Below are 23,341 nucleotides of genomic sequence, written 5' to 3'. Positions count from 1 at the left end.
GAGTCTTTGTGAAATTGTCACAAAAGCCTACATATCCTACTGTGTGTGTGTCTGCTCTCCACATCCTCTGAGCTACTTCTCAATAAACAGAAGTACAGTATGAGTTCAGTCTGATTGACAGTCTGTTCACACACAACACCTGCAACTGTACAGACTCTGTCAGCAGATGATCTTATCAAACACCTAAATACATTTTCTGTTTGTTTGTTTTGTCTGTTTGTTTCATTCAATATCACCATTATGAAAGTGAATAAAGTAAAATCTCATTAATTCACTCAAAAAAGCAAATAAAAGGAACAGTAAAAAGCAGTACATCAGTACAAAAATACACACAATATATTAACAGAGTAAAAAACATTACATCAAAATGTTTATAAAACACTGTTAAAAAGGTTTATAGAGATTTCAAAGATTTACTTTGACTGTATTTGAGTGACTTTTGGTGGACTACAGGGAGATGGCACTATAATGAGCTACTCAGAAAGTACTGAAGTTGCTTTTTTCCCCACTGTTTGTCACTATTGGCCCTGCAGTTACCCCTCCTGCCCACAGGAGGTCACTCTCGCCCCAGTTCTAGCACTCACTCACCTGCATCTCATCTGTAATTAGCTCAGTATTTAAGCACGCTGCACTGAACTCACCTCGCGACGTCTTGTCTTCCCATAGTCATTTCTAAGCGTTTATCTTTCTCTGTATTTTTTTGTGTATGACCTTGCTTTGTTTGAACCTGACCACGATTTAGGATTTCCCTTTGTTTGTATGCCTCTGGATGACCTTTCTTCTGTGTACCCCGACTACGATTATTGAATTCCCCTCTGTTTGTATGTTTTTGGATTTGTTTAACCTTATCCTCAATAAACCTGCGATTGGATTCTACCCTGGTCTCGCGTTACACTGTTATTTCAGACTTACTGAACCTACATCACCTACAACTGACTAATGTAACCTGATTGTGCTTATCAAATGCAGATATTTGCTGGTGATGACATTCTTACCAAGCTATATTATATTATTATTTACATTTTTTTTAATGGAACAGCTAACAGCTCTATATCGAGACTTGCAGGTTGATGTTTCATCAGGTTTAGCAAGTTAAAAGCAGGACATGTACAAAAAGAGCTATTATTTTTCTCCTATTGTACTGCCACTGAAAATTAAATGTAATACCTAAATGTGATTTGTTGGTGGAATTAGCTCTTAGTCAAACTGCTATTGCACATGTATACATATGATCAGCTTCTGGCTTGCGTTCTCTCACATCTTCAGTAATATACTGCTTTTGTTCTCACTCCTCTTGGACCTTTAAAAGAACATCACCATTTAGTATTTACTTTTCACACTTAGATACTTAATATATAATATTTTAACATATATTTCTTCCAGATTGTAAAGTAGTCCTGCAAAGTCAGTAAAGGACATTTAAAAGGCAGCTTTAAAGAATATTCTAAAATATACAGACCTTAATAAGACAACACACACAACAAAACAAGTTATGACTTATTATATTGCAATATCTTCAATGTACATTTTAATCTAGTACATCTATTGTACTGGAATTTCTCCTACCTGAAATTTATTATTAAGTTTTCTGTTAAAACCATGTGTTGAATCAAGTCCAGTGACATCACCTGTAAGGAGAGCAAAAAAAAAAAGTTTTATTTATTTATTTTGAATTAGAACTCATTGAATACAGCCTGTCGTAAAGATATTTACAACTTAATTAATTATTAAGTTAGTTTGAACAGCCAGTTTAATGTTTTCTCTTTGATTTTTTCTCTTATTTTTTCCTCAAAAGAACAAACTGCTACTCTACTACAAACAAACTAAAGCTTTTAAGCTTAATTACACATCTTCTATAGGATGATTTCTTTAGTTATTTTTTATTAATTGCACAAATTCTGTTACATATTAAACTTTAAAGTTGATCATATTTCCATTCACTTGCATGTCAGAATGTTTTGATTCAAATTCTAGGTCACTGTGATGTCATCTGTTCTACTCTACAGAGATTGTCACTAAGATATCACTAAGATACCCCCCCCCCCCCCCCCCCCCCCCCCCTTATCCTTTTATTTATACCCCAGGTGTCGAACACAAGGGGCCAGACTTGGCCCGTGACACAATCCTATCTGGCCCGCAAAATATGTACATTTTTTCGATTAATATTAAAAGGTGCGCTGTACTACAGTCCCCAGCATGCACGGCAAAGTAATGTTCACTCAGACTCTCCTACCCGAACAGCAATTCTACTCAATTCTACACCGTTCTACACAAGTCTTCAACTTCAGCCAATATAAACACTTAATGTTAGCTCACAAATTGAGCCGAAATATTAATGAAGTTGGAGTAGACTGAGCTCCTGGGGATATTATTCATGTAATTCATGTATTATTCATATGAAGTATTCATGTAATATTTATGTAAAGTCTGCTACAAGTGCCCAAATTTTATTGTTGAAGTTTTTGTGTTTTTAGAACAAACAATGGTCAGTTTTTAGCAAAATGTTTAAAAATGAAATAAAACATAGATGTTCTTTGGTCCATGGATTTGTTGAGATTTTTTAACATGGCCCATTTTGTGGTTGACTTTGAAACCGCCCATTTATACCACCAGCGTCCTATACACCCATCAACATCAACAAACTAAGTGCGTTACTGAATGATATTGGCGTATCATGTGTTTGCCTGATGTTGTTTTTTTTATCTCTGTATCTCCACATTTAACACGTTTTGTGAATCTTCAACAAACAAACATCACTCTGGCAAGAAAGATCCAGCTGTACATCCATCACACGTAAATGCAGTTCATACCCATGGAACTCTTTAACCTTTAATATGCCTTTTTTCATTCATCTAATCTTTCATTCAAACAGTGCCCCAAAGAACTTGTCACTTCTTTTCTTCTTTTTGAGACATTAGCAAAACTATCCCACTGAAATACATCACAGAATTTTCAAAAACTGTAAAATGATCTGTCAGCAGAACTGATGATGTCATAATAGCGCCATCTTTCTCTCTCTCTCGATCTATTCTGATGTCATCAGCCTATAACCTTATTCGCTCCACAGGACTGCAGGAAAATAACACTGAACACTTCTTATACAGAAGTTTGCATTTAAGTTTGTGGGAAAAAAAATCTTCAAGTCCTCAGTTAAGTCTAGTTACTTTCAAACTGTCATTTTATCATGGTTGACTGCAAAACCATCTTTTGAGTAACACTTTCTCTAGTAACGACTAAATAACCCATACACAGTGACTGAGTCTCAATAAGCTGGAGCTACAGATGTTAGCTAGATGAGTCTTCAGAATTTTATTTCTTTCACTTCAGAATAAAATCTTGCTAGTCATTTTTAGCAAGTTTGATGTATTTTAATTTTAAAATAATGTTCACACAAAAAACATCTTGATCAGCTATGACTTTACATCAGTACTATTTGCATACAAGCATCTACTTTGACTCATTTGTTTAGATGGCGTAGTAGATCAATACAGTACCAGTGATTTACACGTCACTCAAAGACTCTCCTGTCCCTCATTACTCTACGCCTCATCTTGTGCCACAATGACTCCACAACACGATAAAATTCATACATCAACTGAAGATCTTCTGTTGCTAAGCGTAGAGCACACACTAATAGTTCTATAATAACAGCGATTTCGCAATGTCTGACATGATGAGATTCAGTTTGCCAGACATTTATATTATGTTTCCTATTCTATACTATTTATCTTACCTTCGTTTGTGTTCTGCTTCACCTCTGAGTACACAGTGTCAGCATTCACACTTATCATCTCTAAAAGTAAGCAAGAAACCCAGAATTAGCTTCCGGAAAGATCAACACCTAAATACAAATCAATAAATATTTACTGTGGTCTAAATACAGGGTGATTCTGATAAATCCTGAAGAATAAAACCTGTCAATGAGGATTTGTTCATATTAAACACTGATTGTTGTGACACTAGATTAGACTTCATTTTGTTCTACCTTGTTTTTTCTTTGGTTTCTTTTTTGTTTTCAGTTCAATTTCAGCATAAGTAACTTCCATGGATCCAGTGTCAGCATCTGCAGTAGCAAAGAATACAAACACATGCAGTTATAACCATCTCACTAATCTCTAATGTTCAGTCATAAACATCCCACAATGTCCACTTCCTTCCCAAATAGACACTTTGTTGTTGTCACAACTCCCTCCAGCCCTGACACCTCCATGGATCACCAATCACCTTTCAGCTTCCCTGGAATACTAACTTTTTTCACCTGTTCTTGTCTTTTGTTTGCCTAGTTAGCTTATTATAAAGCCCGGGCTTTTAGTTCAGTTCTTTGTGAGGTATTGCATCTTTTGAGAGCTACTCAGTGTTCACTTTGGATATTGTTTTGTTGGATTCTGACTACCTTCTGTGTTTTGGACTTTTTTCCCTTTGCCCATTGGACTCTGTTTGCTGTGAACAATGTGAACGCATCAATCAAGAGTGGGGGAAATTCTTACGATTGTTTTGTTATAACAATCCTGCTAATTGGTCTTATCTTGTTTGGGCTGAAATAGCTCAAAACTTTTTGATCTGTTCAAGTGCTGGTTTGACCCCTTTTCAATGCATCTTGGGCTATCAGCCCCCTCTTGCACCATGGACTGGTATTACCTCAGAGGTCCCAGCCATTGATGCGTGGATGCAACGTAGTGAGAGGGAGGAGACGCACCAAAGAATCCTCTGGGAGATCATGTGACTCATGACCCTTCACCATGCACCAATCATAGCTTCCCCAGAATACTAATCTGTTTCACCTGTTCTTGTCTTTTGTTTGCCTAGTTAGCTTAGTATAAAGCCCAGGCTTTTAGTTCAGGTCCTTGTGAGGTATTGTGTCTTTCCAGAACAACTGAGTGTTCACTTTGGATATTGTTTTGTTGGATTCTGACTACCTTCTGTGTTTTGGACTTTGCCTGTTTGCCTTTGCCCCTTGAATTCTGTTTGCCTGGTAGGTTTATCTGTTTGTGTTTTCTGCCCTTTCTGGTTTTGATCCATGCCTGTGTTTTGACAACAATTTTGGATCACGATTTTACAAGTAAAGCCTTTTTCTCTTTTGCTATCCATGAGCATCTGAATCATTCTGGCATGTTACAGTTGCTGTTTTAGAGAGATTTCTCAACTCTAACATGTACAGACACTTGATCTGTCTACACATGACAGTTATCATTCAACATGTGATCTTTTAATATCAGTTAGGCACATGGTATTTTCTCTGTTTGCAGAGTGACACTGAATGCATTATCTGAGAGATACAGAGGGATAGAGGCAGAGTGTCTGCAGCTGTGAGCAACTGAAGTAAATAGTCTGTGAATCTTGTTCTGAAATATCTTTCCCTGATACAGTAGAAAAAATGGATGTAAAGTAACTCGTGTTTAGAATCATAGATGGATGAATGTGTTGCAATCTACTGATTTAGTTTATCTAATTGTACATTTAAAAAGCATCACAAATACGCAATCAGAACGTACCTTTGTTCTTTAATTTCTTGTTTTTTCTCAGGACCTGTGAGTAAGTGACATCGCTGAGCTCATCTGCTGCTTCACCTGATACAGAATACAGTGTATGAGTTACTATAAGTGGAGTCAAACATGTTTAACATGATATAGTTACTTTTGCACCTCTTACCTGCTCTTTGCATAGTGTCATAAACATGGACATCTCCTACAGAAAAGAACAAGAACAGACAAATATTGAACTCCATAAACAATGGGAGCTCTGTACTTTTAAAAATTAAAATCACAAACTGGCTTGTTGGTGAGAAAACACTTCTAAGTTGCATTATCCACCAGGAAAACACAGTATGCAAATAATTGTTTACATAAGGACATTTTTCTTTTTCTCACCAGCCTGCACTGGCAGGTGTCCAGACTGAGAGTCCTCAGCTCCTGACTCTCTCTGGTTCTGAACTGACATCTGATTGATGTTCTCCAGATGCCCTGAAGAGGGATAAAGAGATTCATCATCTGGTTGACACAGTAATTTGTGTTTCTAACCAATGTTTAATCATGTACAAGTTATCTGAATGAGTTATCAGACCTTTGTGAGTTCTGTAGCACCACAGGAGTATCAGTAAAATGATGAACAACCCAGCAAAACTCACTCCTACTACCACTATTACCAGATCTGGAGCAGATTCAGCAGCTGAACATGTAGAAAAATATTCATTTACACAGAAATAATTTATAAAATGCTTGAAACCTATTTCATCATTCTCTTAAATCAGTTTTACAATAAATCAATTGTGTTCTCACTTCTGACTGAGATCCCGCTCTGTGGAGACTCTCCTCTCTCTGGGTGTTTACAGTGGTAGAGACCTTCATCTGACTTTGAGACAGTACGGATGGTCATCTCTCCTGTAGTCTGAGTCTGGAGGAGTGATCCATCTTTATAGAACTCAGCTGTGAGGTTTGTTGGTTTTGGGTCACGATATAAACAGTGTAGAGTCAGAGGATCTCCTTCCATAATGGGATGAACAGGACTGTCCAGAATCCCATTATTATCTGCTTGACAGACAATATAGACTATTTAAAATGCTCATTCTGTAGAAAGGTAAAGACTCATACAGTCTTCAAATGCTGCAGAGCTTGTAGGTGTTTGGTTTAAAGGCCAACATACAGTGTGTTGTTTTAGAAATCTTGTTCTTTGGTGACTCGCACTGTGTGTTTGAACTTGTACATGCTAAGACTGCAATGTTCACACTCACAAAGTCTCACCGATTTGCTGCGATGTGGACTACAGGCATGTGGGCTCTGTCTATATAGGAAGCAAATTGAGCCAAAATTGAAATTAAAATGAAAACAATAAAATGTAAATGCAAACCTCTTTTTGCCATTTCTTTTTCCCAACATCTGCACAAATATTCTGCTAAAATTGAAAATGAAATGAAATGCCTACATTTGCAATTTCATCTTTTACATGAGCTGTTTGTGAAAAAAAAAAAAAAGAAAACCGCTATTTGTCATTTCAGTTGTTATTCTGGTATTTCATGGCCAAATCTTGGCAAATAATGAAGAAGCTAACGGAGGAAAGAAAATCCGAGCTTCACTTTGGCATTTCTTCATGAAATGCAGAATACATGTCAAAACTAAAATCAAAATGCAGTGTTTATGTTCTTATTTCTCTTTCATAGCAATCGGCTGCATATCTTACAAAATGAAAATGCAAAATCAACAGCATGACACTTTGTGATTCAGTTTTGGGTGTGGATGCGCTGTAACTGTCAGAATGAAAAGGCAAATGTAAACGCACATCGGCGCCACCTCCTGGAGATTTACTTTTCGTTTTCCATTTTGTGTTTTTGTTTTCAAACTGACCAACATGCAAATATTTGTCAATTAGCACTAGACGGGGCTATGGGGTACACTTTAGGACATCCTCAGACCTCTGTGTCAGAACAACATCGTTCCTCAACTAAATGACTTCAGGTCTTGAGAAAAGCCAACATCATGTCTCAGATCTGGTGAGACTGAACATCAGTCCAAACGCCGTCAGAAAAAACTGTGAAAATGTTATACTGGCATTTATATCAAGATATAAGTTATACAAACCAGTATATTCTTGACTAGGCTTGTGTTTGATACCTTTTCTCTTTGGCCATTTGGTCTGATTGTTTGCATTTACATTCTATTGTTTTTATTTAAGTTTCTTTTCTGAGAAAAAAAACAGAACAAAATATATCATCACTTGTATCAGCGATTTCAGCTAGTAAACCTTAAAAAACAATCTCCCCCCAATTTTTTCCTGTCCAGTATTATAAAAAATGGTTATCACTTAGGATCTTACATCACCTTTGACAAGCTGGGGTGGCCCTTTTTAACTTTACCTTTTACAAACCAGTTGGAGAAAAATGCTAATAATTAGCTGAGTAGCTAATTTTTCAGGAATATTTCTAGTGATTCTAGAAATTTCGTTAGTTGTGCTTGGTAAATAAATAAATGAACAAAGGAAGGAAGAAGATAGACTCAGGCGCGCTTATTATTATAATTTTTTTCATTTTGCCTTTCCTGGTTTTTGCATTAGGACCTATTTTGTAAAGAAAATTGAAATAAATACCTCCATTATCTATTATACCTCACAGATCAGTGTCAGCATGAACTGGTTTTGCTACCACAAATGTCAACTCTTTTCCTCCATCTTCTAAGTTGACCTGTGTTCACCTGTGTAGGTGCAGTGGTTGTGACTGTATTTGTGGTTTGAATGTGACTTTGAGAAATCAGTTTGTCAGATCTGCTCAAACTGCAACCAACCAAAATTTCTGATGTCACAAATTAATCTGATTGTCTGACTTTTCAATCGTGGCTAGTTTGTCATTAACTGGGCATCACTTGTTGGTGTCACTCCTTTCCACTAGAGGGCTTCGCGCTTGTTTACGTGCTCGCATTTCTGACGGGCGAGTAAGAGAAGAAAAAAGACGGCTTACATGTAGCTGGGACGGCTATAAACGAACTGAGCGGAATTAAATGCACTTAAATTACACTTAAAAAAGGCAAATAACATTGCCCCAACGTGGTAAGTGGTTCGGTTTTATGTTAAATCATCTGTTGGGTTGTGTATGTTTTCTGCCTGAGTGTTTCAAATGGGATACGTCGCTGTATTCAATTAGAATGTTCGTGAGATGTGCGAGTTTGGTTTAAGTTTGTGTGTAGATCTGTAACATCCTCATATTATGTGTATTTTTTCATATGCTTGGAGGTAAAGATTTATAAGTTAAGTGTATTGGCGGTTTATTAGACTGAAAACCTTTATTTGAAATTGTAAATGCTGTTTAAATGCTGAATTTAAATTTCGGAAATTTGTTATTAATCTAGCATGTCCTTAAGTATGACTGATTCAAATGGTTTATACTATAGGGTGTATATTTATCTGGATTATGATTCTGAATATTGTATCTTCATTCATTTTTTCAGTTTAACCAGTGGTTACTACGCTGTGTGTGACATAAGGGCAAAAAAAAAAAAAAAAAAAAAAACAACCACAAAGTTTATGTTATTCGTAACATAAAGTTAAACACGAACGGCAACATGTCAAACCCAGAAGAGTCTGAGGGAGAAGTAGACCTCGTGACAGTGAGGAGGAGGCGAGGACAAGCTAAGGCAGCCATAACTAAAATGATAACAGCTGCAAATGTACATATGACAGAATATGAGCCTGAAGGTTTGAAGGCAGCACTGGAGAGCCTTGGCCTAGCCGTCACTCGCTTCCAGGAGATACACAAGCTTTATCATGATAGGCTCATTGATGACAATGACAAAGAAGAGTCAGAAGCCTATGAGAAGGTCATCTTGATGAGTGTTCATGAGGTGCGTCACAATGCCCTAAGCTGGCTGCAAGAAGTAAACACTCCTGGTGAAGTTGACACCATAGATCCAAATGATCCAGCCAAGGAAGCCCCAGATAACACGGATGATGACAACCCCACGTCAGCTGAGCTAGAAAACCTACGTGCCTTACGAGAGAAAGAACGAGAGAAATTTGAACTGCTACTTAAGCGCAACGAAGAGGAGTTTGAATTGGAACTCCAGCGCGTACATCACAAGGCAGAGCTAGATGCACAGATGTTACACAACCAACAAAAGATACAAACTGCAACAACAAATCTTTATTCTACACCCAAGGCTGGCAAGAGCCCATCAACGACACGACCATCACTGTCACCGATATCAGAAGATTCGATCTCACAACTGCTTGAATTATCAAGGCAGCAGTGTCAAGCCCAAGTAGACTCCCTGAGGCTCCCACCAACTAATCTAATCAAGTTCAATGGTGACCCCCTTCAGTACTGGAAGTTCATGAGACTTTTCACCACAATGGTGGACAAAGAGTCTGTTGCCGCAGAAGAGAAGTTAACTCGTCTACATCAATACACTGAAGGAAAAGCTCAAGATGCTATTAGTCACTGCTTATACAACCCCAATCCCAGTGCAGGGTTCCAGGAAGCAATGGGGCGGCTAAGAACAAGATTCGGAAATCCTCATACCATCTCCCAGGCTTGGGTTGAGAAGGTTTTGAACTTTAAAGAGATAAGAGACAATGTGCAACTGAGAGATTTTGCAGACCAACTGAGAGGCTGCAAGGATACACTTTCTGCCATGAAGTGTGAGGAGGAGCTCAGTGGTCGCCGCACATTAGTTGAAATAATCAGCAAACTACCACCAGATCTCAGGTCCAAATGGTTGAATATAAACTACGATATCACAAAGGGGGGACGTCTACCTAAACTCGAGGATGTTGTCAACTTTGTTGAGACAGAGGCTGAGAAGAGATCTGATCCAGTCTTTGGTAGCATAGTGAACTATAAGAAGCAGGAGAAACCAGGCAATATTATGATACCCAACAAGGGCTCAAAGAAACCTTATCCAAACTACTCTGCAAATGTTAAGGCAGCTGCAGTTCAAGAGATCAAGTCTACACCTACTAAACGGACAGCTAATTCAAAATGTCTGAAGTGTTCAGAGCCCCACTTCTTGAACCAGTGCCCAGCTTTTCGATCACTGACTGTGCCAGAACGCCTCATGTTTGTTCAGGAGAAGCACCTGTGTCAAAACTGTTTCATGATGGGGCATAGGGCTGAGGTATGCACACGAAATTGGGTATGCAACGTACCTGGCTGTGGACAGAAACATAACAAATGGCTACACCCAAACCACACTAACAAGCAAAATGCAACAGCAAGTCAGAATGCCACAGGTGACAACAAAACAACTCAACAAAAACAATCTACCCAGTCACCTAATGTCACTTGTGGATTTGCTGGCGCCGGAAATGGTAAAGTTTGCTTACCTATTGTTCCTGTGGTAGTTAGAGGCAAGGCCAGTAACATTAGTTCTGTCACCTATGCATTACTTGATGCTGGAGCCAACACAAGTTTAGTGTCAGAAGAGCTCACAAAGAAACTCAAGGTCAAAGGTAAACCTGCAAGGCTGGATCTTGATACTGTAGGAGGCAGCCAAGAAGGTATATTCACTCGATGTGTGAACCTTGAGATAGACTCTCTGTATGATGGCAGCATGTATACACTCAATGGTGTGAGAACACTAAGTAAGTTAAACATAGGTCTCAGCTACCTCGCCACACCTGATGAGGTTGCTAAATGGGATCACTTAGCAGACATTCCTATTCCTAGTGTCAACTCGGATGATGTGCACCTCGTCATTGGACAGGATGCTCCACGCCTTCTCAGAGCTGAAGAATATCGTGTAGGTAGAGATAATGATCCATATGCCACAATAACAGTGCTTGGTTGGGCTATAAATGGGCCAATTGATTATGAGGAAGGCGGTAAGAATGTCAAGGCCTATTTCCTCAAGGCTGATCACAGTCTGCAAATGCAGGTAGAAAGGTTTTGGAAACTCGACGACCCCACCCAAAAGGACAATCTATCAGTCAGTGACCAGAAGGTGATTAAAGAGTGGGATAATTCAGTCTCTAAAGACGGCTCACACTACATCTTAAGCATCCCCTTTAAGGACAAATCAGTAGCACTGCCAAACAACATCAACTTAGCAGGACACAGACTACAACTCCTGAAACGTAGACTGACAAAGAATGCGGACTTGCGAATGAAGTATGTGGAAGCAATGAAGTCAACCATCGACAATGGCTATGCGGAAGAAGTCCCAGCTTCATTCTCTGACCGCAACGATGGCAAGGTATGGTACCTCCCGCATCATCCAGTGATTCATCCTCGAAAACCAGGAAAGGTACGGGTTGTCTTTGACTGTGCAGCTAAATACGATGGAGTATCGCTTAATGATGTTGTTCATCAGGGACCAGACCTAACAAACAAATTAATAACCGTGTTGATTCGGTTCAGACAAGGTCCTGTTGCTATAATGGCAGACATCGAAGGCATGTTCAATCAGGTTTATGTAACGCCTGACCACAGAGACGTTCTGCGGTTCCTGTGGTGGAAAGACCATGAGCAATACAATGATGTAGTTACTTATCGTATGACATCTCATGTCTTTGGCGGAGTGTGGTCTCCAAGTGCAGCGAGTTTTGCCTTAAGAAAATGTGCATCTGACAATGTGCATCTGTATGATGCGGACACCGTCTCCACTGTTGGAAAAAACTTCTACGTGGATGATTGTCTGAAATCTTCTGACTCACCTCAACAAGCCATCCATCTAGCAGTGCAGCTGACCAACCTACTCAAGCAAGGAGGCTTTCACCTGACCAAATGGACAAGCAATTCTGCCGAGGTTCTAAAGTCTATCCCAGAGCAGGAACATGCGAATCACTCTCCATCGCTGGACCTGGATCGAGATCCATTAATGGAGAGAGCTCTGGGTGTGTTATGGGACATAAAAAATGACCAGCTCACATTCAGTGTGAGGGTTAAAGACAAACCCAGCACAAAAAGAGGTGTGTTAAGCACAATAAGCTCAGTCTATGACCCCCTGGGATTAGTGGGTCCATTTATTTTGAGAGGAAAGGCACTATTCCAGGCACTGTGTCGTATTAAGATAGGCTGGGATGAAACCATCCCTAGTGAGATTGCTGAGCAATGGGGCCGGTGGTTGGATGACTTGCCAACACTATGCAAGCTGCAAATTCCTCGATGTCTCAGACCGACAGTCTACGTTGTGCCTTCAGTCACCATGCAGCTCCATCACTTCAGCGATGCGTCCGAATTGGGATATGGTGCTGTCTCCTATCTCAGGCTTGTTAGCCATAACAGCATATACTGTAACATTATCATGTCCAGGAACAGGCTGGCTCCAGTCAAGACAACCACCATCCCACGATTAGAGCTGGCGGCTGCAGTGGTAGCAGCGCAGCTTGATCAGAAAATCCGCCAAAGCTTTGAGCTGCCCTTACTGGATTCTGTCTTCTGGACTGATAGCACGATTGTGCTGCATTACCTGAGAAACGAAGATAAAAGGTATCAAACCTTTGTCGCAAATAGAGTTTCGCAGATCCGTGAAGTCTCAGCAGCCTCACAATGGAGGTATGTCTGCACAGAATGCAACCCTGCAGATGACGTTTCTAGAGGATTATCAGCTGAAGAACTTGCAAGAAATGAGCGTTGGCTCAAAGGCCCTGCCTTTCTTTGGCAGAAAGAAGAGCTTTGGCCTCTCCAGCCTGAGCTAGGTAGCTTACCTCCAGAAGCGGAGGTAAAGAAGTCAAGTCAGACGTATACAGTCTCATCCAAGGTTACCACTCATTCAGCAACTGATTGTTTCATCCAGAAGTATTCCTCCTGGTACAAACTCAAGCGGGCTGTTCCATTGATCTTACGAGCAAAGGATATTCTGTTGAAGAAGACAACAACCAAACTACGTGAACCTATATCTCTTAATGACCTGAAGCGGGCAGAGATTTCCATCATTGACTATGTTCAACGCTCACAGATCACTAATCCATTGAGGGTTGATAACTTGAAAGGGTTAGTACCAGTACGCCTTAGTGATGGACTACTTCGAGTCGGAGGCAGACTCAACAATGCTCCAATACCGGAAGCGGCAAAACACCCAGTGATCTTGCCACAGAAGCATCATGTCTGTGAGCTCATCATATGGCACTTCCACAAACTCACAGGTCATTCGGGAGCTGAAAGGGTCCACTCTGAAATTAGGCAATCCTTCTGGATAGTCAGAGGACGAACTACAGTGAAACAAGTCTTAGCTCGGTGCATACCATGCAAAAGGCACAGAGCTCCAATCAGTACTCAGTATATGGCTGACCTACCAGCTGATCGTGTGACACCAAATCAACCGCCTTTCACCAGCGTCGGGGTTGATTACTTCGGCCCCATTAACGTAAGAAGGGGACGCAGTGAGGTGAAGAGGTACGGCTGCCTGTTCACTTGCCTAACGACCAGAGCCATTCATTTAGAGGTAGCGCACAGCTTGGATACAGATTCTTTTATAAATGCTCTTCAGCGCTTCATGGCTCGCAGGGGAACACCTCAACTGATACGCTCGGACAACGGATCAAATTTTGTTGGTGCCTGTAGTGAATTAAAGAAGGCGCTGGATGAATGGAACCAAAATAGGATTGAAGAACATCTGCTCCAAAGAGAAACACAATGGAAGTTCAACCCCCCAGCAGCCTCACACATGGGAGGTGTATGGGAGAGGCAAATCCGTACTGTGCGCTCGATCCTTTTAGGCCTTACGGGTCAACAGTCTCTGGATGATGAAGGGTTAATGACGCTCTTCTGCATTATTGAAAATATCGTCAATGGACGACCACTAACAAAGGCGTCAGAGGACCCAAGAGATGGTCAGCCTCTGACTCCCAACGATTTGCTTTTGTTAAGACCCGAGTGTTCTTTACCCCCTGGTTGCTTTGTGAAGCAGGATCTGTACCGTCGGCGCTGGCGTCAGGTCCAGTACATGGCAGACATTTTCTGGACTCGGTGGATGAAAGAGTATTTGCCTAGTTTACAGCAGAGACAGAAGTGGACCCGCCATTCCAGAAATTATCAAGTAGGTGATCTTGTACTAGTCCTTAATGAATCAACACCTCGCAGTCAGTGGCCTCTTGGATTGGTCATTGATGTCAATGCTGGAGCTGATGGACTGGTACGTTCAGTACAAGTAAAGACACGAACAGGTATCTATACTCGCCCCATCCACAAACTATGTTTGCTGGAAGGGAATATGGACGGGTAGGCTCTGCGGACTTTCAGCTTGTGTTTCCCATGACTGTTGCAATGGCTGTTGGCATTGTATTAAGATTGGTAGCGGTTGCTCTAAAGTGCTCTTCTTGATGTATTGTTCTGTAGTCGTTCACCAATTTTACTTGGATGACCATTTGTTGGTCATCGGGGCCGGGATGTTGGTGTCACTCCTTTCCACTAGAGGGCTTCGCGCTTGTTTACGTGCTCGCATTTCTGACGGGCGAGTAAGAGAAGAAAAAAGACGGCTTGCATGTAGCTGGGACGGCTATAAACGAACTGAGCGGAATTAAATGCACTTAAATTACACTTAAAAAAGGCAAATAACATTGCCCCAACGTGGTAAGTGGTTCGGTTTTATGTTAAATCATCTGTTGGGTTGTGTATGTTTTCTGCCTGAGTGTTTCAAATGGGATACGTCGCTGTATTCAATTAGAATGTTCGTGAGATGTGCGAGTTTGGTTTAAGTTTGTGTGTAGATCTGTAACATCCTCATATTATGTGTATTTTTTCATATGCTTGGAGGTAAAGATTTATAAGTTAAGTGTATTGGCGGTTTATTAGACTGAAAACCTTTATTTGAAATTGTAAATGCTGTTTAAATGCTGAATTTAAATTTCGGAAATTTGTTATTAATCTAGCATGTCCTTAAGTATGACTGATTCAAATGGTTTATACTATAGGGTGTATATTTATCTGGATTATGATTCTGAATATTGTATCTTCATTCATTTTTTCAGTTTAACCAGTGGTTACTACGCTGTGTGTGACATAAGGGCAAATATAAAAAAAAAAAAAAAAACAACCACAAAGTTTATGTTATTCGTCACATCACTTCCCCCTCACACTGCACATCAAACAACATCCAATAAAGCCTGATCCAAAAATATAGACAGATACGACAAAATCAGGCTCAAAAATTACACACTGTATTTGGGCTAAACTTGTGTGTCTTCAGTGCTCACGAGCCAAAGCACAGTAGATGTCAGTGCTCTGCCTCATTAAACACACCAGATTTAACTCATTCGCTAATTAGCAAAGCTTTCGTGAATTCAGAGTGTTTGACGAGGGAAAACCCTCATCTCTGCAGAGCTGTGGCCTGAAAGGAACCCAGTTTACAAGGTTTGTTCTAACACAGTAAACACTTCATGTTCACTCACTGGTCACTGTGATGTTGACAGGATTGCTGCTCTCTCCAGATTCAGACTCACACCAGTACAATCCAGTGTGGGATGTGCTGAGGGAGCTGATGCTGCATGTAGATCCTGTAACTGATCCCCAGCCTGATGAACAATTTGACACCTTCTGACTGTGTGTGTATCGTCTCACTCTCCATCCAGTAGAGTCACTCTGTCCCTCACAGCTCAGTGAGAGAGAGTCAGCACTAAAGTGTTGAGTTCTGCTAGGACTGACCATCAGAGAGACTGGAGGAGAAACATCTTAAACACAGAAATGATTAATTCGATGTTTTATTATGCTGTTTCATTCATTGTAAGGAACATATTTAACATAGACAGTTAAATATCAGCTTGGTTAATATATACCCAAACAGATATTTTTACTAATCTAGTGACAGTCTCTCATATAAACACTTGTTTATCAGACTTTATGGACACAGCAGGTTTAGGACTGCAGAACCACAACTGATTTATTATTAACACACACATGCACTTTTCTGCAAGTATGATGCCACACATAAAATGGTGAAAATTCATACTTCATTGTATCTACAGTATTTATAGACTGTAAATTCTTTCACTCACCAGTCGTGTTTATCCAGAGAGCATCACTGTAGTGAGTGTAGTAGACTGGGGTTCCTCTCCCAGCTCTGCACCAGTACTGTCCTCCATCAGAGACACTGACTGAGCTGATGGTGTAGGAGTGTGTTTCAGGCTTGGTCTCATTCTCAGGGCTCTGTGTGTGTTTGGACCAATAAAACCTCCATCCAGCAGACTGATCCAGCTCACAGTACAGAACCACTGGATTTCCTATCAGTGCAGCTCCTTTATGGCTTGATGTGAGTTCAGGTTTAGGTTTTTCTGCAGTTGGAGATGAAGCACACAGTTCAGACCATGACGAGTTCACACACTGATCTCAGAGTCTTTACCACAGTAATTACTCACCATTAACAGAGAGACCCACTCTGTTACTGAACTGTGATGATGAGGGTCTGTAATCTCTCTCTCCTCTACACCAGTACTGATCCTGATCCTGATCTGCTGCTGATCTGATGGTGAAGGTGTTTGTCTGAGACTGACTGACTGCAGTTCTACTGCTGCCTTTATACCACTGATATCTCCAGTTACTGTAAGACTGTATCTCACACTTCAGAGTCACTGACTCGCCAGTGAACACAGGACTCCATGTGGGATCTACAGTCAGTGTAGCTGTGGGTAAAGCTGAGGCATTAAGAAGAGAAATACATTGATTTTCAGTGTTAGAACAGAATTGTCTACATAGAGTGCTCTGGAAATATAGTTAAAATTATTAGTTTATAAGAGTTGCTTATGAAGTTTTGAAGATATGGTGCCTACTCTTTTACACTCTGGTGTCTACAAAGTGAGTGTAACACCAGGAACAGTGTAGTTTTTGAGTATCTGTGCTACATCAAATAATTATTATAAACCACTGATAAAAATAATAATAAAATTGTGCTATAGAAATTGGTTACTTTATTATATTAATGTTTAAATTCTATAGTGTATGACAGATTAATAAGATTAGATATCTACCTGTTACTGTGAGAGTCACTTCATCAGTACAGCCAGAGTATCCTTGGCTATGTTTATAATAACAACAACATCTGTATTTTGAACTTTGATCCACTTTGATTTTTCGTATGTAATAGTTAGAGTTGTGAAATTCAGTGTTATCTCTGATCCACTGGTACATCCAGTCTGTTAACCTCTCTCCTGGAATATAACATGTGAGTGTAACGGTCTCTCCAGTGAATATTTGTGGTCTCAATGGCTGCACAGTCAGAACTGGTTTATAATACCCTGTAACAAACAGCAAACCCACATCTATCACTGCACTGAAACTGAACTTCTTCACGAGAGTCTATGAACACATGTTTTCAGCTCCCCAATAAAGGAAACAAGCACACACAATAAAATGTTCACTATAAATAAATCACCTTGAGCATGTCCAGCTCGAACAAGTGAAACCAACACTAAAAAAGGAAGAAAAAGAAGAAATATGATGTCAACACTGAAAACATCCCCTTCTTCACTTCACACACATTTTCTAAGCCGCTTCTCCCTCAGGGTTGCAGGGTTTTCACTTCATATAAATATCATTTTAAAGCAATTCAAAGAAATCCACTTATATTTTGCTCACAAATTGCTGGCACCAAGCATCTCTTTGGGCTGCTAGTAAATGTATTTAAAGATGTGATGTTATTCATATGAAGTTTTATCTTCTGATTTGAAGCTGAATGTTTTCATTTACACCTCATGATAGCAGTGGTCTGGTGCACATGATCAAAACGACTGAGTTGTACAGCTCATCAGAGGACTGACACAACACTGTTACAGTAAACAGTTAAATAATCAGTTCAGGTTCAGCTTTGGCAGGAACTCTAGTTTTCTCCAGTCTGCACGCTGTTCACCTTCACTCTAATAAACAAACATTTTTAGTTTAATTACAGTAACATCTCCCTCATTCTTCTCCATCTTGGCAACAAAAGGGATTTTATGCTGACACACTTCTTCTCAGGTCACAGCGTTGCTCACCGGTCTTACTTTTATAGTGTGAAGTCATTTCCGCCTCATTATAGCAGTGTTCTGGTGCACCAGGACAAAGCCAGTGAGTTTTACAGCACAAGTGAGGTTTAAAACAACAGTGTTAGCCCACATCACTGTCACTTTAGTAATACCATTCTTGCAAAACACCTCTCAAACATAAAAATCAGATTAAACAAAAAACTAATAATGAAACCGGAAAGACGCAGAAGATGAAATCAGACTAGCACTGAGATCACTGGCAAAAAAGGAAAGCAACAGGAACTGATGACACTACAACAGAAGAAGATTGGGTTAAAGTACTGATTAAATTATGCCAATAAATCCCCAAAAATTCAATGGCTGGCAGATGGGAAGAGATCAGTTTATATCCCAATGTCAAAGAAAGGAGAACAGAAAGAATGTGCAAACATTATACAACTTCCATATCACTCATCAGTAAAATTACGCTCAAGCTCCTTCAATACAGACTAGAATCTTTTATTCAAAGCTGCCATACTTACAACCAGAATTCAGTGACGACAGAGAACAAGAGATGCTGTACAATTGCCGATGTACATTAAATAATTAAAAAAGCAAAGGAATTAATGAAGGAAGTTGTTTCATCAACTACATTAAAGCCTTCGACTGTGTTGAGCATGAAAAGTTATGGAATGTGCTCAGAAAAATGACCACACCAGAGCCTCTCATTGAAGAATCTCTACACTGATCAGCAAGCTACAGTCATGACAGATATACTGTCACCATATGTGTGACACCTCTATGCTGAACAGATTAGTTAAGTAGGACTGGAGGAGGATGATCGAGGATTCAAGGCTGGAAGAAACATCAGTAACCTTAGATACATGAATGATACAACACACACACACACACACACACAGCAGAAAATGAAGATGTGAAGGTCTTAATAAGGAAAGTTAGAAAAGAGTGAAAATATGGGACTTCAGCTTAATATGAAAAAATAAAGGTCATGACAATTAAAACGTCTGCTAACTTTACCATTTATGGTGAAGATGTAGAAGTGGTCAACAGACTTTGCCTATTTGGATCAGTTATTTAAAGGATCCAGCAGTCATATACAACACAGATTAACACTTAGCAGAACAAAGATAGTGGAGCTTAAAAAGATCTTCAACCGATGTCGCCCTACAAAAAAAGAGCTTTATTGTCCAGGCTATGGAAAGTGTTTTTTGATGGCAAAGAAAACAATTAAACACATTCTTCATCAAATCAATCCTTTCTTCTCACTCAAAGCCCAGATAACTACACAGAAACTGTCTTATATGGAAATATGATGAGAGGAACAAATTCAATGTAAAAGATCATGATGCTTGGAACAGTTGAAAATAAATGATGAAGAAAACCACCAACAAGATGGACAGAGACATTCAACTGACTCATGAATCAGTCATTAAGAAAACCCAAATAAGGACAGGATGACTGAGAAATCATAGTCAATGATAATTCTATCATAGCTTACTAAGCTTGAAACAATTAAATACACAATCATTCATATCACAGACATGGATTCACAGATAAAGCTGAACATACAGAACAGAAACTATAGTTTTCCTCTGACCACTGACTAAAATACACACAATCACCTCATCACACACAACCTCATCACTTACACACGCAGATTAAATATTAGTGCCGTCATACAGCAGCTCTCACTGTGCTGAAGACATAAAGAGAACATTTACTCACAGAGTATTACAGAGAGTGACCTGAACTCCATACTGTCCCTGTAACAACTGACTGACTAATGCTCTGTGTTCAACACCCATCACTTCCTGAGAGAGAGAGAGAGAGAGAGAGAGAGACACTCTGAATAGTTTGACTTCTCATTTACTGCAGTTTTTCTCCTTCCTCTTCTTTGGAAAAGCTTATGTGCACTCACACTTGTCAAAATTAATAGTTATTAATTAAAAATTAAAATAATGAAATAATTAATAATATAAAAATTAAATATTTGCTGTCCTGTGGACACATGCACATTTGTGGCCTGCTGGAGGTCATTTTGCAGGGCTCTGGCAGTGCTCCTCCTGTTCCTCCTTGCACAAAGGCAGAGGTAGTGGTCCTGCTGCTGGGTTGTTGCCCTCCTACGGCCTCCTCCACATCTCCCGGTGTACTGGCCTGTCTCCTGGTAGCGCCTCCAGCCTCTGGACACTACGCTGACAGACACAGCAAACCTTCTTGCCACAGCTCGCATTGATGTGCCATCCTGGATGAGCTGCACTACCTGAGCCACTTGTGTGGGTGGTAGAGTCCGTCTCATGCTACCACGAGTGTGAAAGCACCACCAACATTCAAAAGTGACCAAAACATCAGCCAGAAAGCAGAAAGGTACTGAGAAGTGGTCTGTGGTCCCCACCTGCAGAACCACTCCTTTATTGAGTGTGTCTTGCTAATCGCCAGTGATTTCCACCTGTTGTCTGTTCCATTTGCACAACAGCTGTGAAATTGATTGTCAATCAGTGTTGCTTCCTAAGTGGACAGTTTGATTTCACAGAAGTTTGATTTACTTGGAGTTATATTGTGTTGTTTAAGTGTTCCCTTTATTTTTTTGAGCAGTGTATATATATATATATAAGAGTGTGTTCCACAACTCCATTAAACCCCATTCACTGAGTACTCGCTCATGTACCAGCTTAAGAAACAGAAGTATAGTATGAGCTCAGTCTGATTAACACCTGTAAAATATAGGAAATGTCCAAACACAATTTTCCAGAAGATATTAAATTGTTAAGCAGGTATACTTAGAGATGTCAATGGGAGGGCCTTAAGACAGAAGGAAGACACAGAAGTTGAAGTCAGACTGGCACTGAGATCATTGCCAAAAAAGGAAAGCAACATGAACTGATGACACAACAACTGAGATATTTCAAAATTCTGGAGAAGATTCAGTTAAAATATTGACCAACTTATGCCAACAAATCTGGAAACTGGCCAATGGCTGGCTGATGGGAAGAAGTAAATTTTATATCCTTACATCAAAGAAAGGAGACCAGAAAGAATGTGCAAATATTGTACATTTTCCCTAATATCATTCACCAGTAAAATTATACTCAAGATCCTTCAATGCAGACCGGCGTCTTATATTCAAAGAGAACTGCCAGACATACATGTATAATTCAGTGAAAACAGAGAAACAAGATATAAAATGAAGGATATATTAATTCCTTAAATAATTGAAAAAGAAAGGAAATAATGAAGAAAGTAATTGTGTTTCATTGACATTCTCATTGACAGTTTACATTTACTTTCCACAAGTTGACCACAAACAAATATAGAATGTGCTCAGGAACATGGGCATAGCAGAGCATCTTATTATTCTAAAGAGGGCCCAGAACACTGATCAGCAAGACAGCTCCCATTTCAGCACATGCCATGTGTTACACATATTTGGCAGAGATCCATCACTGTGTGCCTGGACAGTTGTGGATTTAATGATGTACTAGCAAAGTGCCTCAAGACAGCGGGTCATTTCAGACACAATCCAGCCAACACAATGGAACTGTATAAAGAGCAAAGGGCACTTGACCAGGAAAATGAACCCCTAATCCAGGGTGTTTCCACAAGGTGGAAGCAATAAACATGTTTGTTGTTAAGAATGTACAAGTATTCATTCAAAATTTTAGTAGCAAAATAATTTTTGTAATTAATTGCGATTACTTAATTACAGACCCAGTAATTAACTCAATTAAAATTTTTTATAAAGTCCCATCACTAATTTTATATATATATTTGGGCTGTCAAATGATTAAAAAAGATAGTTAATCATGATTAATCACATTTTTTAAATAATCTGTGTAAATGTTATAGAAAATAGGGTTTTTTAAGTGAAATGTTACAATTAAAATGGTGAACACATTTTATGCCAAATGTTCTTATGGGACAAAACTGCTGGGACAAGAGAAAACTGTAAAGGAGTTTTATTCTCTCACATACTAGACCGTAAAACTGAATATACAAAACTGGATTTGTAATAGATTAGGGAGCTGTAGTCTCAAATATAAGACATGTAGTCACATACTGCTGTGTCTCAGTTCAGACATGTGTAACAAAAAATTTTTTTAAATAAATAAAACTTCAGTTGTGCTGCAGTTGTATTTAGTCACAGCCGATAGGACTTCACAGTCCTGCGCAAACAAAAATAAATTACACAAAGTTGGGCTTTGTCCATGTAGTGTCATACCACAGTGCTACAGCATATTGAAATCTCACTTAATGCAAAGTGCATACAAAAACCAACTCCATCAAACTCTTCTTAATAGAACATAGGCCTAGGCTTAATTCTAATTCAAGCAACTGGTTAAGTTAGAGCAGTTAACAGCAACAACAGGTTGGCCTTAATTTTGAATAATGTAGTTGGCACAGCTTCTATTTATCTGACCGAAGCCAGCTGCTTAGGCACATCGTTAGATAACAAAGCAGCTTGCTTTTTCTGCACAGTGTGCCCAGAAAGAGATACTGATGTGGCAGGTGTTGTTAAGTAATTGCGAGCAAGGCAGGCCAATTTGGGGTGTGACCCAGCATGTTTAGACCACCATTCCAAGGGACAGTCCTCCATGCTAATGACAGGCTCAGCTCTATAGTGCTCCAGACATTTTTCAGTGCAGTCCTTCTCTTCACCAGACTTAGATTCTGAAGCAACCAAGAGAGCTGCCTTTTTCTGTGGTGGTTCAGATGTCACTGTTTGCACTGGTTCCTGTGCAAGCATCTCCCTCCTCCATCATAATACCAGCAATCAGTGCCCACACCTCAGCTCTCAGATCTGTGTAGACACTTGAGGTCCTTAAATCTAGGGTGAAGTGCTGTGAAAATCTTCAGCCAGGTACTGCATTTTCCTTGCATTTCTCCATGTCCAAGGTGAAGGTCTGCTTGAACTTGACAAAGTAGGCAGGGTCATCCTCTGAACTCTGTTACCTAAGACAGATGGCATAATGCA

The 23,341-nt window shown here is 39.7% G+C and overlaps 1 protein-coding gene and 1 long non-coding RNA gene across 2 annotated transcripts; one reads left to right on the top strand and one right to left on the bottom strand.

The window, feature by feature from the left end:
- Positions 1-394: 394 nt before the first annotated feature.
- Positions 395-20,131, bottom strand: LOC108440286 (Fc receptor-like protein 5). Its single transcript, XM_037535075.1, has 15 exons — positions 20,098-20,131; positions 17,784-17,819; positions 17,380-17,646; positions 16,771-17,046; positions 16,411-16,686; positions 15,808-16,086; positions 6,276-6,524; positions 6,061-6,165; positions 5,868-5,960; positions 5,635-5,682; positions 5,493-5,567; positions 3,986-4,063; positions 3,734-3,793; positions 1,567-1,628; positions 395-1,300 (listed from the first exon to the last, which is right to left on the bottom strand). Exons 1-15 carry the CDS (start codon positions 20,126-20,128, stop codon positions 1,286-1,288), a joined length of 1,950 nt encoding a protein of 649 aa, XP_037390972.1. The 5' UTR covers positions 20,129-20,131; the 3' UTR covers positions 395-1,285.
- Positions 4,831-6,109, top strand: LOC108440281. Its single transcript, XR_001858824.2, has 4 exons — positions 4,831-4,972; positions 5,247-5,319; positions 5,524-5,778; positions 5,871-6,109. It is a non-coding gene; the product is annotated as an uncharacterized LOC108440281 (long non-coding RNA).
- Positions 20,132-23,341: the final 3,210 nt, after the last annotated feature.

This window comes from Pygocentrus nattereri, chromosome 2, assembly GCF_015220715.1.
Source record: "Pygocentrus nattereri isolate fPygNat1 chromosome 2, fPygNat1.pri, whole genome shotgun sequence".
NCBI classification, from domain to species: domain Eukaryota; kingdom Metazoa; phylum Chordata; class Actinopteri; order Characiformes; family Serrasalmidae; genus Pygocentrus; species Pygocentrus nattereri.
This window is presented reverse-complemented; position numbering and strand designations above follow the sequence as displayed.

Bases quoted from the DNA above. Each gene is read 5' to 3' on its own strand.
- LOC108440286 (XM_037535075.1), bottom strand. From the start codon at position 20,128: ATGGAGTTCAGGTCACTCTCTGTAATACTCT. The intron at 4,064-5,492 runs GTACGTTCTGAT...TTGCTACTGCAG, and splicing joins CAAGAAATTAAAGAACAAAG to ATGCTGACACTGGATCCATG. The intron at 1,629-3,733 runs GTAAGATAAATA...CTCTCCTTACAG, and splicing joins GAAGCAGAACACAAACGAAG to GTGATGTCACTGGACTTGAT.